The following is a 15,661-nucleotide window of genomic DNA, read 5'->3' on the forward strand; positions in this document are numbered from 1 at the left end:
AAATCATTTTCAAAGTTTATCCAAAAATATTAAATAATTTGAATAGCTTATCCAAAAATATTACAAATCGGGGCTGTCCTTAGGAGCTCCCATCCTCGTTTTAGTACTGTAGTGTATTAGAAAAGGATAGACTTCACTGATAGTCGTACAGTCGTACTGATTTTGTTCAGCAACTGTATTTGGAACCCTCTTGCTCCAAATTTTTTTATCACATTTTCGTAACTTAATATAACATTGTGTGATGCAGAAGGATATAATAGAAAACTGCCTGAGAAATTGGCCATGAGAAAAACAGCAAAGAATAAGATAAGTTGTACCTTATTTTTTTTGGCCTAAAACTCAGAATAAATATATGTCCTTTGGCATGCCAGATGTCTGGTAACTACGTTTCCCATGATCCTCGCTAGTCTTAAAAGAACACTGTAGTGTCAGGAATACAAACACGTATTCCTAAGACAATAGTGTTAAACTAACCCTTTAGCTCCCTATGTTGTCCCCCCCCCCCCCCAGCTATTAAACTTACTTTTTCTCACATGCCTGGTCCTGCCTCCACTCATCTTGATGATCTCAGCCAATCAAATGCTTTCCTGTAGGAAAGCATTGGGATGCTATTATGCTTGCGCTGCAAAATGCCACCCTGCACAAATCAGAATCTCCTCATAGAGATGCTTTGAATTAACTCCATGCAGAATGTGGACAGGTGAACGCCAGTGCACTGACACAGGAAGCACCTCTAGTGGCCATCTGAGTGACTGCAACTAGAGGTGTTACTAGGCAGCAATGTAAACACTGCTTTTTCTCTGAAAAGGCAGTGTTTACATTAAAAAGCCTGGAGGGACAGGCTAAAGACACCATAACCACAACATTAAGCTGTAGTGGATCTGGTTACTATAGTGTCCCTTTAAGTCTGGCTGAGGATGCAAGGAAATGTAGTCCAAAAACATTGGTTAGCCATCACTGAAACATGAAAAACGATTATGCTATATGCTTGGAGAAAATGTTTCTCCTAAAATATGCTCTGTTAAATAATGTGGCATTGTGAAGCAAGTGTGGTATTTCAGAATCACAGAGAACTGGAAAAAAACATTGAATATTTTAATGTCATGCAAAATCATACACTATTAAATATGAATAATGTGGGGTCATTCCAACTGGAGCACTAAATCTTATAAGTCCAGTAGTAATTAATCAGGAATTTCCTGCAGCTCAGATACTTCCCAGTTTATTAGATATCCATGCCTTATTGTTCCCGGCAAAGGGCTGACACAGGGCTGAATGTAGACTTTACAGATGAATGCTATCTCTTTAAGAAAGAGAGCTCTGTGAGTGAGTTCAAAGTTCAGGCGTACAAGGAGACGCTTTGGGGAACTCGTGGAAAAAAATAATAATTATATTTTGCCAGTTTAGTTAAAGAGACACTTGCCTTCAAATATGTATCTATAAAATTTCTTGTGGCAATTCAGAAAATAAGTTAGAACGGAATTTTGAACTGAATATTATCTCCACACTGTAAGCTTGTTCAAGCAGGACTCGCAATATGCTCCTGCCTTTTGCTTATATGTGTATTTCTGAGCTGCTTTCTATTATATTACCACATTGTAATTGTAAATCTCTGTGGATTCTTATTAGATATACATCCTACAGAGCAGCAGAGAGTTCACTGCAGCCACACACTATGTATTTTCAATACACATATATATTTGACTCTAATGGTATGAAAGGGATATAACATAAATTACAGAATTTCTGCAATGTCTTACAACAGTCCTTTGGACTTGCTCTGTTTGAGATCTAAAAAAAACTAGTAATCAGATATTTTAGTAAACACTCATCAATATGATGAGAAGCTATGGATAATGGACTTGTGCATAAATGTGTTACAGCTGCAGGAAAAAATCAAATTCCTTTTCATCTGTGCCAGAAGAAATCGATCTGTCAGGTATGGAGTCTTTTCATTGAATAAGACTTCACAGGGAATTCCTGGATGAATCGATCCCTCTGGGTACAAATTAAAAGGCATTGCATTAGTTCTTACCAGCTGAAAACCATTTGTGCACAAGGATATTTGCTACATCTTATCAGTCTTTGCCAAAAGGTCTATTCGCTGAACAGTGAGATGTGATGTGTGCACAACTTGTTACGTTTAATTAAAAATACTTGATCAGGAACTTATCTTTTTTTTCAATTAAACTGGGCTCTTCTTCCCCCAAAATATTTTATTTTGATCTTCAGTGTGGCAGTCTAACACAACCCAAAATGTTGTGAATAGAATTCTACAAATCAAATTCTAACTGGCCCAGCAAAACAAACACTACACAGGGGTTGGTCAATGTAAGTATTTCTAACTTTTTCTATGGGTGCATTTTCATCCAAATGTACATTCTTTTGACTAGTCAAGGGTACCTGAAACTGGAAATACAACGAAGCCTAAAAACTAAAGTATGAACTGTCAGGAATTAAAAATTAAGTTCAATGTTTTGTCTACACAATTTGAAATCACTTTGAATTCTTGATAATGCACATATTAGTGAATAACATAACTTAACTATACTTTGTATGGGGTGTACAGTTAGAATAGTAAGCATACCCAAGACATGCATCATTGTCAATGCAGACATTAAACAATATTATTTTACCTGGGTTAAGTTTATCTGTGACAATTGAATAGAAATTGTATCTTAGAGTCCAGAGCGAGAACTGAAGTTCAATTACCAAAATTAAAATTGATCAGGGCCAAATGAAAACGTAATTCAGTAAAACCTCATAAGATAGCTTGAGATATCTGCTATTTGAAACAGGAGCTTCTATATAACTACCTATCCCATGATTCTTAGAGAACAATTTTCAAGCAAACGGCTATTTGGGAATTATGGAAGCAAGCTGATGGCTGTCATTTTGATCACTGAAGTCTATTCATCACATTTCCAACAGCTTACCAAAAATAGTCAGAGAAGTTTAGAATTTAACGTTTACACTCTTTTTCTTTGTATCTTTCTTAAACTACCCTTCCATTTCTTACTCCTTCTTTTACAGACATTAAGTATTATTAATAGTAACAAAGTCTCCCACCTGTCCTGTATCCGGTGTTATTGAGGTATACCGCAAAGGTGCGTGGTTCATGTATGGCTTGCCACGAGGGGGAAGAACAGTTCTCGTTATTTGTGTATATGTTGTGATTATGTACATATTTGCCTGTTAACATAGAGGATCGAGATGGACAGCACATTGGAGTGGTCACAAAGGCATTGACAAAAGTAGCGCCTCCTTCTTCCATAATTTTCCTTGTCTTGTTCATCACCTGCAACGAACCTGAAATAAATAATATTCTTTGCTAACGTATAAGGCTTTTTACACATAAAACCATTTCAAATAACAGTTCTAACAATAACTCACAATTTCATCCCAAACTAGAAGCAACAAGATTGTAATTCCCAAAAAGGCTGCATAACTGTGAAGATTTACAGGTTAACTATTTATCTTAAAATGAGTACAAGGTAGGGTTAACCACAATTACAAGAAAGTACTTTAGCTCCAAAAAGTGGAAAGTAACACACACAATGGGAAGTATTACGCTAAGGTAGGCAAGGTATTTTTAATCTGAGGATAGAGCTGGAGAGAGGGATCCTAAACTCAACTCCCTCACGTGAACACAGATTCCCATTCTTTTAAAAAAGAAGAAGAATCTGGAGCATCAAGGACAAACAACATATATTCTGATTTATAGCGATTGGGCAATTATCTGCGGTGGACCTACCTCAGTGAAACAGAACCCATTCTCTACATGCCTTTGATAGAAGGGTCTAGTTTGGGTTTCTCCATTAATTATATGTGAAAATGAGAGGTTCCCATGAAGCAGTGGGTAATTGAAAGAAACAGAGAAACTTGTACGGTTTACACTGAAGCATTGAGGCTCAATGACAGGGAATACCTAATATTCATCTAAAAGGTATGTCACCTTACCATTCAATGCTCAATCGTTTTTAATTCTTGCTGCCTCCCTACCTGAGCAGAATGCTCTCCCCAGCTGTTCCCACCTCCTATAACCTCTGATTCAGTACCAGCTCTTTATTTAACCCCGTAAGGACCAAACTTCTGGAATAAAAGGGAATCATGACATGTCACACATGTCATGTGTCCTTAAGGGGTTAATCTACCTCAATACAAAAAGAAAGCGGACGATCCTCCTTTTTCCTACAGAGCACCGCTATTATGGAACGACCTCCCGCACACTTTCAAATCTTCCCCAAGCCTAAAGTCCTTTAAGAGATCCCTCTCTACATACCTCAAAACAGAATGCACCTGTCATGGTTGATTATATATTTCCTACCTGCTCTATGTTAAATTTTGTATATATTGTGCATTATATTGTTTTTGTATTTTATTGTACACTATTGTATCAATGCAATGTTTTGTGGACCCCGGATATACGGTACTTGAAAACTAGAGAAGTCTCAATGTATCTTTCCTGGTAAAATATTTTATAAATAAATAAATAAATTTGTTAGAGACTCAAAAACTTGGAGCAAAGGTTACAATTCTGTCCAGTACACTCGTGCACAAATCCCATTCAGCTATGCTGAACGAATCAAATGCCTGTTAAATAGATGGATGAACAAATTGATTTTTTCGCCCAGCGGTTAACAGGCATTTGATTCGTTCAGCACAGCTGAATGGGATTTGTGCTCGAAACAACGTTTCATTTTAGTGGTCATTAGGTTCATTGAGTAGACAAGTGAGATCTAAATGCCGTGTCCTTGTCTGAGCATATAAGCTAAACAAAACATACACAAAAGTATTTCAACCCTAATACATTTTCTCATGTTGCTGTGACAATCATTAATTCTTAATAAAGTTTGTTTATTTTGAATAAATTTTAATATAGCAGGAATTCAAGAATGTGTGGGATGGACATAGGGGCTATTTGAAAAACAAACAAGTAAAATCAGACAAGATAATCACCTTTTGCCTGTCCTCACAAATTATGTTCAATTTTACATTCTTTCATATGCTATTTCTATACATTTAGATATTCGTAAAAATTATTTAGATAGAGCCAAGCTCTTTTTAAAAAAATATTTTTATTTAGTGAACATTTATGTATTTTAATCAGTAAAGGCAACACTAACTAAAGGAAATCCATTACTTTTTCTATTACATATAATACCTATTTTCCATTCATTTTCTGACTTACCCTTTGCATTAGCAAAGCTACTGTTCTCAAACACCATGCACAATCTGAATGGCTAAAATAAACTTGGAGGTTTTTGTTATTTAGTAGATATACCTCAAATAAAAACATGCATGCATTTAATTATGCATTTTTCAATTGGGGCTAAAAAAACAGCTTGCCACTTTGCAAAAGTTCTCATGTCTGCAGCCTTTGCAAGCCCACCTCTTCTAACCCCGCCTAGACTTTCTGTGTCTGTCCAATCACAGACTTCCCAATCCAGCTCAATGAGAAGTCTTTGCAAGGCAGATGCTCTGGGCATTTGCTTGTATCTTGAATTTAGCTTCATTGAGCTAAATAAACCAGGAACTAGTAGGACTTCACAATCAAAGAGTGCAACAAGGTTAATTTATAAAAGTGCTAATTTCTAGTAAAATCTGCACTTTTTGAAAAATGGAAAAAAAAAAAAAGGACACGCTCTTCACACATAAACCACTACAGCAAGCTAAAGTCCTTTAGGGGTCTGGAGTGTCTTTCTACAGATTACTACTCTCATGGAGCAAAGGTAAGCCAGGATACGGACTCAACAGAGGTGTTTACATGTATACATTACAAAACAATATTGAATCTATAGTGAAGGTAATCTTCTATATTAAACTAAAAACCCATTATGACAGTTTTCCTTAAAAAGGAGATGTTTTAAAATGTGCCTGTTATACGACATCCTACATATAAAGTCACTTACCCAGTTCCACATCCTGGTCATCCGTGAGAACAAGAATAATGTTTGGTCTAATATTCCTCCTGTCTGGATGGATACGTCCTTTTACTCTGGTTGTTTTTAACGTTGAGCAAGCAGGGAGCTCCATATCGAGCACAAGGAAAAGCAGAGCAAAGCAGTAACACTTCATTGTAGTGTAGATTGTGTGTATACTCTGTAACCAGATGATATCCAAGAGCCCACTCTACTATATGCTGATAGTTCTATGCCTAGAACAGAAAAAACACAGTACTGGTAAATCATTAGCATTACAATGACAAATGCCAAAACATCCCAATTTAAATGTACTCACAATTTTAGGTATAGCTCTAACCATCTCAAATACATGTTCCTCCTATAAATCTCTAACAAATATTTTTATCAGTTATTTTATCACTTTATCAACACATACATTTGTTTGAAATGTCATAGTATATTTTATAGATGCATTCCTACAAATTACAAATACCTACAGAGCATGGTATAAGTCACTGAACAACAACCTATAAGCAGTATTTTTGCATATTAAGTTTATCAAAAGGTAATCCCAGAACAGTAATCTATACTTTAAAATGTTTTTATTTTTTTATTTTACTATAAAAGTAAGGAGTTTGTTGCTATTAAATGTCACAACAAAAATAATTAAATACTATTTGTGTGCCTTGCAAAATAGCTGAAATATTCATTATCACTCAACACACAAATTGCAAGATTCAGTTACAAATGCGTTTAAACTTAGAATAGTTTTAACTGTCTTTGAGATTTACCTAAAACACTTCCTGCTTTTTATTTTTCTAAACAGACATATGGAAAATAATACAGACAAATGTCAGCTCGCAATCTCATAGAGAGGTGACACGGAATCCTTTCATGGCAGTTAATTCTGAGCCTATGGTACCCTGCAATGGGTGCGTAGACATGAATGAGTCAAGTGAGAACAACCAATAAATTAATTAAGAAAAATCCAAGACTAACAGGGTTATTCACTAAAGTGAGAATTCAGGGTGAAATAGAAGTGAATTTTACATTTAAATACAAAATAGACAAACTGGAAGCATAGCTGAATTTGCCCAGTTTGTCTATTTTGTATTTCAATTTGAAATTGACTTTCAATTCACCTTAAATTCTCACCTTAATAAATGAGAATTTAGTACTGAGCATGAACCATACCAACCCTAAATAAGGTGAATTAAGGGTTATTTATTACTGATTCAGGACTGAGCATGAACCATACTATAGTATTAAAAGTACAAAAAGGGGGAAAATATGTGTCTGGTATAATATAGAGTCTTCATGTATACCTTTAGTAAGTTGCCAATAATGACAATCCAGAAACCTTTTTGCCAGTTTTTACATATTTTCCCTTTTTTGTAGGATGTTAATATGCAGGAGGTGGATCATAATATATTTTGTTTAGCCGAACGTTACCTTCCCCTTTTAATTGCCATGCTAAATCAAGATAATCCTATTTTGTATCCCTACTAAACTAAAGGTTTTAAGATACATTTAACACGACACATTGTACATTTTTGTAATCTTTATTATTTTAAAATGTATATAGCACCAGCAAATTCCGTAGCGCTTACACTTACAATCTGTAAAATTATTTATATTTGACAAAAACACTGGTAATATCAGCCAGCATTACATCTGTAACTATGCTGAGCAGGGGTGACTTTTCCAAATTAACTATATTTGCATACATTTGTAAATAGTTTCTTTTGTTATCCCCAATGCACTGTTAAGTGAATAAAGCCCACAGCCATGCTTGCCTATTATTAGACTGGCAGCCATTTGTTGGTGACCTTTTGATATTACACAGGTAAGCTAAGGATGTTATCTATCCAACAAATACATTTGATTTATAAACAGCTGATAGTGGTCTCTAAACTGAAACTACAATCTAGCAACTATAGGGAGAAGTACCAAGGCAGAAACACATCAATGAGCAATCACCATGGTAACCAATAGAACCTGGTTTGTCTTGATAAACCTCCCTTAATGTGGTTTTTATCATGTAGTAGTTGTTTGACCAAGCTTGATAGCCATGTTCATTACTGAGGTTAAATTGGCAAGTGTAAAAATGTGCTACTGATAAAAAGGAAAGCCATTCTCCATCAAGGGGTGATTATCTTATTTAGATTTTTTTAAAATTTCAGTTTCATAATCAAATAAAGTCACACAACCACAACTGCTTCCTCAACATCAAAGGCAAAGCAAAAAACACGTGTATAGAATGCGGATTCAAGAGAATATAATTTGCATATGTGTGCTTGGGGGCATACAGTTTCTTTGCAAAAATAAAAAAAAATACAAATCCCAAGCACCGTAACAACTTTTTAATATTCAATACCATCCCATCTGCTCCAAGATTTCACAATAGAGAAACCTTTATTTTAAGGGATGTGGCTGAATTTGTGACCAATGGACTGGCTAGGGGCTAAGACATTTTAGAAAACTCCATGACCTAATGCAATTTACCCTAATAGGTTTATTTACTAAGGTGTGAATTGTCTGTGATTCAAAGTGAGTTTTAAAATATAGGATAAAGTAGCTAAAATTGGAAATATAATGAACTTAGATTTTTTTTTTTCTAATTTGACAATTGTTGGCCTAAATGTCTAATTTACTTTGAATTCACTCTGATTTACTGACAATTCACACTTTAGTGGATATGCAGATTTTGAAATCTGCATTCCTAGACACAGGTTGAGATTTGCTATTAAATGAGCAGAGTAATTGTGTTAAATCTGATTAATTTCACACTGCCCTCATTATTTTATGTTCCAAAGGTGATAGCTAGTCTTTAATGTGTACAACACACACACACACACACAATGTTTTGATGTGTTAGTTACTGAAGGGGTTAACAAAAGTTTTCTGTCAATCAATCAGTAAATAGAAAAAATTCCCTTGAAACTACTTTGACATACAATGCATATCTACTGCCACTTCTAATCTGGAAGAAACCCGCATAAATTTATAGTCTCCTTTGACACATGCATAACAATGACTCTCCATTTGCATTACAAGAAATTGTAAATACAACAGGAAACAAGAAAACTTCCTGAAACAAATCATTTTCTTGTCAAAATTTACAACTAGCCTTATTAAGTTACTCACATGGGGAGGGGAAATTCCCCATTTACTATTCTGTGAATATAGCAGAAATTTGTGTCAATATGAAAATCATATTTGGAACATTAAGCCAATATAGCACAGCATTCCAAATTGGACTAAATGGATTACATTAATTTCGAAATCACCAATGTTAACTTTTTAATAAACCCCTAGAATGTACAGTTATTCACCATGTGTATCGTGACCTATCCCATGTTGATGGTGTGCTGCCATGCAGTATAGAGAATTCATATGCTGCACGATTATTTAATTATTAATCTGGTAGCTTCATACTAATTCATTCATTCACTAAGTAGTGAGTGATTATTGATCCATTTACATTTTACAACTTGAAGGGTCAATCAATAAACACAGAATTCACCAGGGAACTGTAAAGCTGAGGTCAAAGTAAACAGTCTGGTAGAAACAGCTTTGTTGGAGAATTTTAAATAATTGAATATTTTAGCCTATAACTTGTAATTCGCTGACCATTCCCTTGTTTAGTTAAACAGAAGCTCGTCTACTTGTATCAACCAACACAGCTTAATGAATACAACTATGATTACATAGCTCTTAAAACCAATCAAATTATATAGCACCGAGGGAAAATGCCGCAACTTCATAAATTAAAATAATCTAGCACTAAGCCACATTGCCTTTTAAATCAGGGAAATATATAAATGCACAAAAAAAAAAGTTTGCAAGGACAGACAACAGCTCAAGTAGCTTTCCCCTTCAGTCCCGGCTCAGATCTCAAGCTTGTTTTAGCTCATCTTGTACAATTAAAATGAGATCTCAAATGCATCTCGCAGAGCAGCTATTATTTTAATGCAACCCTGCAGTATACATTTTCTACACAACCCTTAAAAAAGCTAAAATATGTTGGTTGTGGCTTTACAAAATGTACCTAAACATTCTGCAATAGATATACATCCACATATCTTATGTATCCAGTGTATCTGTGTGCTAGATGGGTAGGGACTTATGGGCCACCCTGTACTCCTGCATCGTACATACAGCACAACAAGCCATCGAGGCACAAAGATCAGAGGTAGAGCTTTACTAGCCCAGTAGCCAGGCCTCAATGTTCTAGTGCTTCTCGTCACAATCCAAAGTCAACAAGTGACATTAAGAGTTTCCCAAATTCCATTAAAATGACAGCAACAGCACATTACTAAAATATTCAATATCAGTAATTGCAATAAATGTGCCAAACAACATCAAATCAGGAGAATCATTGTCTAATCAACCTTAACTTTAACATTATTTGTACCAGTTTCTATAGGCTATAGTTCCCACAATGCTCAGCCACCCGATAATTTATCATTCAGTGTTTGAGATGAAGGCAACAGTTCTGTGTTACTGAGCATTATAGGAGTTAAGGACCATGGCTGCTTATAGTGAAGCAATATATATTCTAGTACTTTATTAAAGATATTCTACAGGCTATTTTAAACTGTAATCACAGAACATTTTTGGTAAATTCTTTCTCTGATTAATAATTAATTAAATAAACAGATCTTCGGATATCTAAAAAGATTAAACATATAAAACACAGCATTTGCTATAGAATGTTGGCAGTTCTCCATAGGAAGTGGTAGATACAAATATAAAGCTTGGGATAGATATTTTGCTGTCCTAACAGGAAACTGAAATGAGAAAGAGGCCTTTGCTTTTCAGACAGGAATTCCACAATGTACAAGAGTTTAATCTGCTATCAAAAGTCATGTTGTAGTATTTCTATAAACAAATGATAACCATCACACCAAAGTGTTACAATGCTGTAGCAATACAAAATTACTGAAAACAAGCAAACATAAAACATTTTAACAGCATTATAGAAACATGTGTCAGGCCGAACACCAATCCATGACACCAAAACATCAAAAATCAGCCAAAAAATAAATCAAATTGCATGTTAAGCAAAATAGCAGGTTTTGCTTTTATAAGCTGACTTTTCTTCTTATCACTACAAAAAAACCTTGGCAAACCGGTATAAAAACCATGCTGATTTTAATTCACTGACTAAACATTGAATTATAGTGAAATTAAATTCAAGTAACCACATTTAGGATACAATTGTCAAGATGAGGCTAGATGAGATTTAGGCCTAACTTTTAAAATGTAGGTTTCTGTTCACTTCATATGGGAATTAAGTGGAAAAAAAAACAAAAAAAAAACACCATATACCATACAGAAAATAAAAAAAGAAAATATTGCTGTAAAGTGCTGTAAAAGTGAAGCAATATGAGATTTTACTACCAGAATCTTATGATACTTACCAGGATTAAACACTGTTTTACCCTCACAGGAAAAGCAAAATGTTTAGCTTACCTCAGTCCAAACCAGGGACAAGAGAAAGGGTATGTGAACTGTCCTCCAAAGTTTGTGATTTAAACTAACTTTTCAGACAATGTTGACCCAGAAAGTGCAGCCATCCTGAATGCGTTGAGTAAACAATGGCGGCTAAGTGTTTGAATAACCCCCCCCTCACGGTATGAGACAACTTACAATTACACCTCTCAGTAAAATTCACACCATCTCAGCACAATAACTGTGAAAAAAAGGTGTTGTCACTGTTCTGTGAAGGTTACAATAGTATACATTCCTGTGCCATGACACCTACAGTATGCTATTATGTCATATAAATATGCAGTATGCTAATTATACTATTATATTTCAAATCCTGTGTTCTAAATAAGTGATCATGATTTCACACTTGGCAGGGAAACTCCATCTTACAGAAGTGACTTTAAATTACAGCTTTCAAGTGATTTATTGAGCCACTTAGCATATGGTCATCATAGAATACTATGTACACACCAGAAGTGGAATGAGGTTCAATGTTAAGGCTCCAAATGCAAAACCATGTAATGTAAAAAAAAACTATAGACTGTGTAAATTGTGCTGCTAGGCGATATCTCATTTTATCCAAAAATCAATGAACAGTACATTAATTTGCCTGCATTGTATGCTTAACGTGCATAGATGGGAAAAGCCAACTGCCCCACAGTACACAATAACCACTTCTCTGTAAGTCCTAGCCCCTCTTTTATGCCAGTGTGAGGTGGCCAGGAGCCACTTAAGTAAGACCCCCATATTACAGTTTATGATAGAAATTGTGAGAGAAATATAACACTTGTCTCCCAAATGTACTGCAATGATTTCATGGTGGGGGTCTTCACATATTAAAGTTGTTTAGAACTCAAGGGCGAAGTGGAACAGGTTTAAAGTTCCAGCTTGTGCTTTTCTGTTTTAAGCAGCTTTAACCCCTTAAGGACACATGACATGTGTGATATGTCATGATTCCCTTTTATTCCAGAAGTTTGGACCTTAAGGGGTTAAAATTGTTTAACATGCACTTTTATATGCCTGAAGAACACGCTCTCCCATCGTCAGAATTACCAAGGGTAAAGGGACACTCCAGGCACCCAGACCACTTCTGCCCATTGGAATAGTCTGGGTGCCAACTCCCACTACTCCTAACCCTGCAAGTGTAATTATTGCAGTTTTCTATAAACTGCAATAATTACCTTGCAAAGTTAACTCCACCTCTAGTGGCTGTCTACTAGACAGCCACTAGAGGGAACTTCCTGGATTATAGCACAGATTATCTGTGCTAGAGCGTCACTGGACGTCCTCACGCTGTGCTTTCCTCAATGCTTTCACGCTGTGCGTTCCTCAATGCTTTCCTATGGGGAGCGCATGCGCATTACGTCTCCCCGGCCGGTGGGCCGGTGGGCGGGATCAGTCTCGCCCACTGGCCGACGGAGTCAGTAGGAGGGGCGGCGCGGAGGAGGAGACAGTGACGAGGGACATCGTCGCTGCCTCAGGTAAGTGACTGAAGGGGTTTTCACCCCTTCAGTAACTGGGGATTGGGGGGTGGGAGGGAAAGGGAACCTGCAGTGCCAGGAAAACGGATTGTTTTCCTGGCACAGGAGATTCCCTTTAACCTGAAGACCTATGGGGGTTGGCAAAAGGAAAACAAGGTGTGTGGTACAGATGTTGTAGTTATCCTGATGAATGTTTTCATGTAAAACTGAAACTTGGTCTTAATTAAAATTTGAATTTAAATGAAGACCCAGTAGGAGTGCCGTCCATTTATGGTGAATTATTGTTATCGACTGCTGGAACAGAGCACCATGCACTAATTATTTTTGTTCCTTTGAGGATTTAATATATGATTCAATTGACTCATGATACTCCTCTGAGTCAAACGAGGGCTGGCAACAGAAGACAAGTGTAAACAAATGGCTTTTTTGTGTGCACATAGCTCTGTGTGGATGGTCAGACTGTGCACTACACATAGATTTGAAAGTTGCAAGTTCCATCAAAATAGTCTGCACCGTACGACGGAATATTCACAGAGATCAGTGCCTGCCAAGAAGACACAGACTCTTTCTCCCTGACTTCATTGCCACCAAGGACGATAGGCTTGTGCTATGAATGTCAGGATTATAGTCTCATCTAATCCTGTGATCAATGGCATACATCTCCATGGACATTACATATACTCAGTCTCCAGTCTGGTTATCCTCAGATACTACAGTCTACCAGGAAATACCCCAGTAGGCAAGTCCAGACCGGGAGAGTATTAATGGCAAAGGTCACCAACCCATGTGCAAACCTACACAATGCAAGGCCAGCAAAGGTCCCGCACATTCTCTGCTTTCTACCTTACTTCTGCAGAACTATGTGAATTGACATCCTAACACACTTACTACTTTTTTAATTTTCAAATGAATAGTTTGAGGGTGCAGCTCGTTACTCCTGTGCCAGACTTCCCATTGCAACAGTAATTATACTATAAGGTTGCCTATCTATCTACTGTCTATCTATCTACTCTCTTTAGCAATTATAATGTATATTCAAACTGGAAAAAATTATTTGTCAGCAATGCTTTTGCTTAGAATTCCTGATCCTGACAATTCACACGTTAGTGAATAACTCTGTTAGTGTCAAAGATTAGCCATTATTACTATATACGCCTTTTCACCACTACAGTAAAACAGCACTAAGTTTAATTCACCATGCTATAACACATTAGTGTTATAAATCACCTCTTTTATTAGGTCACCGCTGTTATCAGCAACACATAGATGATTTACACTACAGACATTTCACACAAGCATTTGTAACCAATGTGAAATTTATTATCAGAACATAACATCCACAAACACCAAGATTTATGTTTCCAAAGTTAGATTTTGTTATCAGCATATTTTTAACATATATATATATATAAATATATATGTGTGTGATTATAGTGTGCCTCCCAATTCCACGTTTAAAAATATAATTTGACGACTCTCCAATGATTACACACAAGGGGGAGGAAGTCTCTGGTTCCTGAGATGACTCTAATATTATCCTATTACCTAAACTTGAAAGGGTCTCACTAGCAGCAGAGAACTATAGACCAATATTCTTTCAACCTCAAGACTTTAGCAAAAGTAATGGCAGACAGATTATTACCTGTACACACTGCTGCACCATCTGCTTAAACTGAAACACCAGCGAAATGTCTCATTACCACCCTATACACTCACTTAGACTCCACATGTAAAGAATAGGGTGAACTGAAATAACTTAAGAACATTGCTCAGGTTTTACACTATGCCAGTGCAGTTATACCATGTGGAGAAGATGCCATCAAATTCCTGCTGGTGGTTGTGTCTTATGCCTATATGTATTTGTATTTCCTCAGGCTAGTAGATGTTTGGAACAAGACTGAGGACTTGCTCTGCAAGGTGTTCAAAAGGCAAATACCATTACACCCATGATCCTTCTTGTTATCAAAACCAATGGAAGGCTTTCAGGGGGAGCACAAACCATCTTAACAAAATCACCTTCGCAGCTAGAAGAGCTCGAAGTCAGCAGTGATTACAAACAGTCTCTAACATGGAAGTGGTAATATCCAAAATAAAAGATACGTATATTAACGATACACTCACTGCTCCGATCTGTGGGATCCTTTCAGAATACATGGTAGCTATGGGAGTCTTATGGTAAGGCCTAGGGAGGACAGGTGAGCACACTGAAGGTGTTTTTATCCCGATCATCAATATATAGTCTATATTCTGCATTCTTTCATACTTCATTCTATACGCTAAAGAGATTCTCTTACTTTATTCTTCTCTTCTCTACTACCACTCCTCTAATGGAGCCTCATTTTTTCCCCTCTCCTTTCACGAACAACACACTATTGACGCAAATAAAAGGTCACTGTTGTAGCTTCAAATGAATAGAGCACTGTAATACCTTATCACAGAAACAATAAATTGCAGGTGTGGGGTTATACGCAAGTAGACCAATTCTGGCCTTAATTCCGCAATTATTTTTCATTTGTGGCACCCTTTGCGAAGGAATGTGCCATTCCAAAGGCACTACTGTTCCAAAAGTACTACTGTAAACATGGTCAAATTAAAATGCAATTTATATATACTATACTCGTTGTGTTTTGTACATTTGAAATGGTTCTAAATATTGCAATGTGGTGCTAATCTCACAAAATGAGATGTATATATTCTTGAGTGACAGCATAAAATAAAAAATGTAATTTAAATTTTATAAAAAAATTAAAAATTATATATATATATATATATATATATATA

General features: G+C 36.1%; 1 protein-coding gene across 2 annotated transcripts in view; it reads right to left on the reverse strand.

Moving 5' to 3' along the window:
- Positions 1-15,661, reverse strand: part of SULF1 (sulfatase 1) — a 106,621-nt gene that overhangs the window by 51,662 nt on the left and 39,298 nt on the right. For both annotated transcript variants that reach the window (XM_063451339.1, XM_063451340.1), the window contains exons 3-4: positions 5,913-6,157; positions 3,070-3,309 (exon numbers count right to left, since the gene is read on the reverse strand). In XM_063451339.1, coding sequence (XP_063307409.1) covers positions 3,070-3,309; positions 5,913-6,078 — 406 coding nt within the window. In that variant the 5' untranslated portion in view covers positions 6,079-6,157. The remainder of the gene's footprint in view (positions 1-3,069; positions 3,310-5,912; positions 6,158-15,661) is intronic.

This window comes from Pelobates fuscus, chromosome 4, assembly GCF_036172605.1.
Source record: "Pelobates fuscus isolate aPelFus1 chromosome 4, aPelFus1.pri, whole genome shotgun sequence".
NCBI lineage: Eukaryota > Metazoa > Chordata > Amphibia > Anura > Pelobatidae > Pelobates > Pelobates fuscus.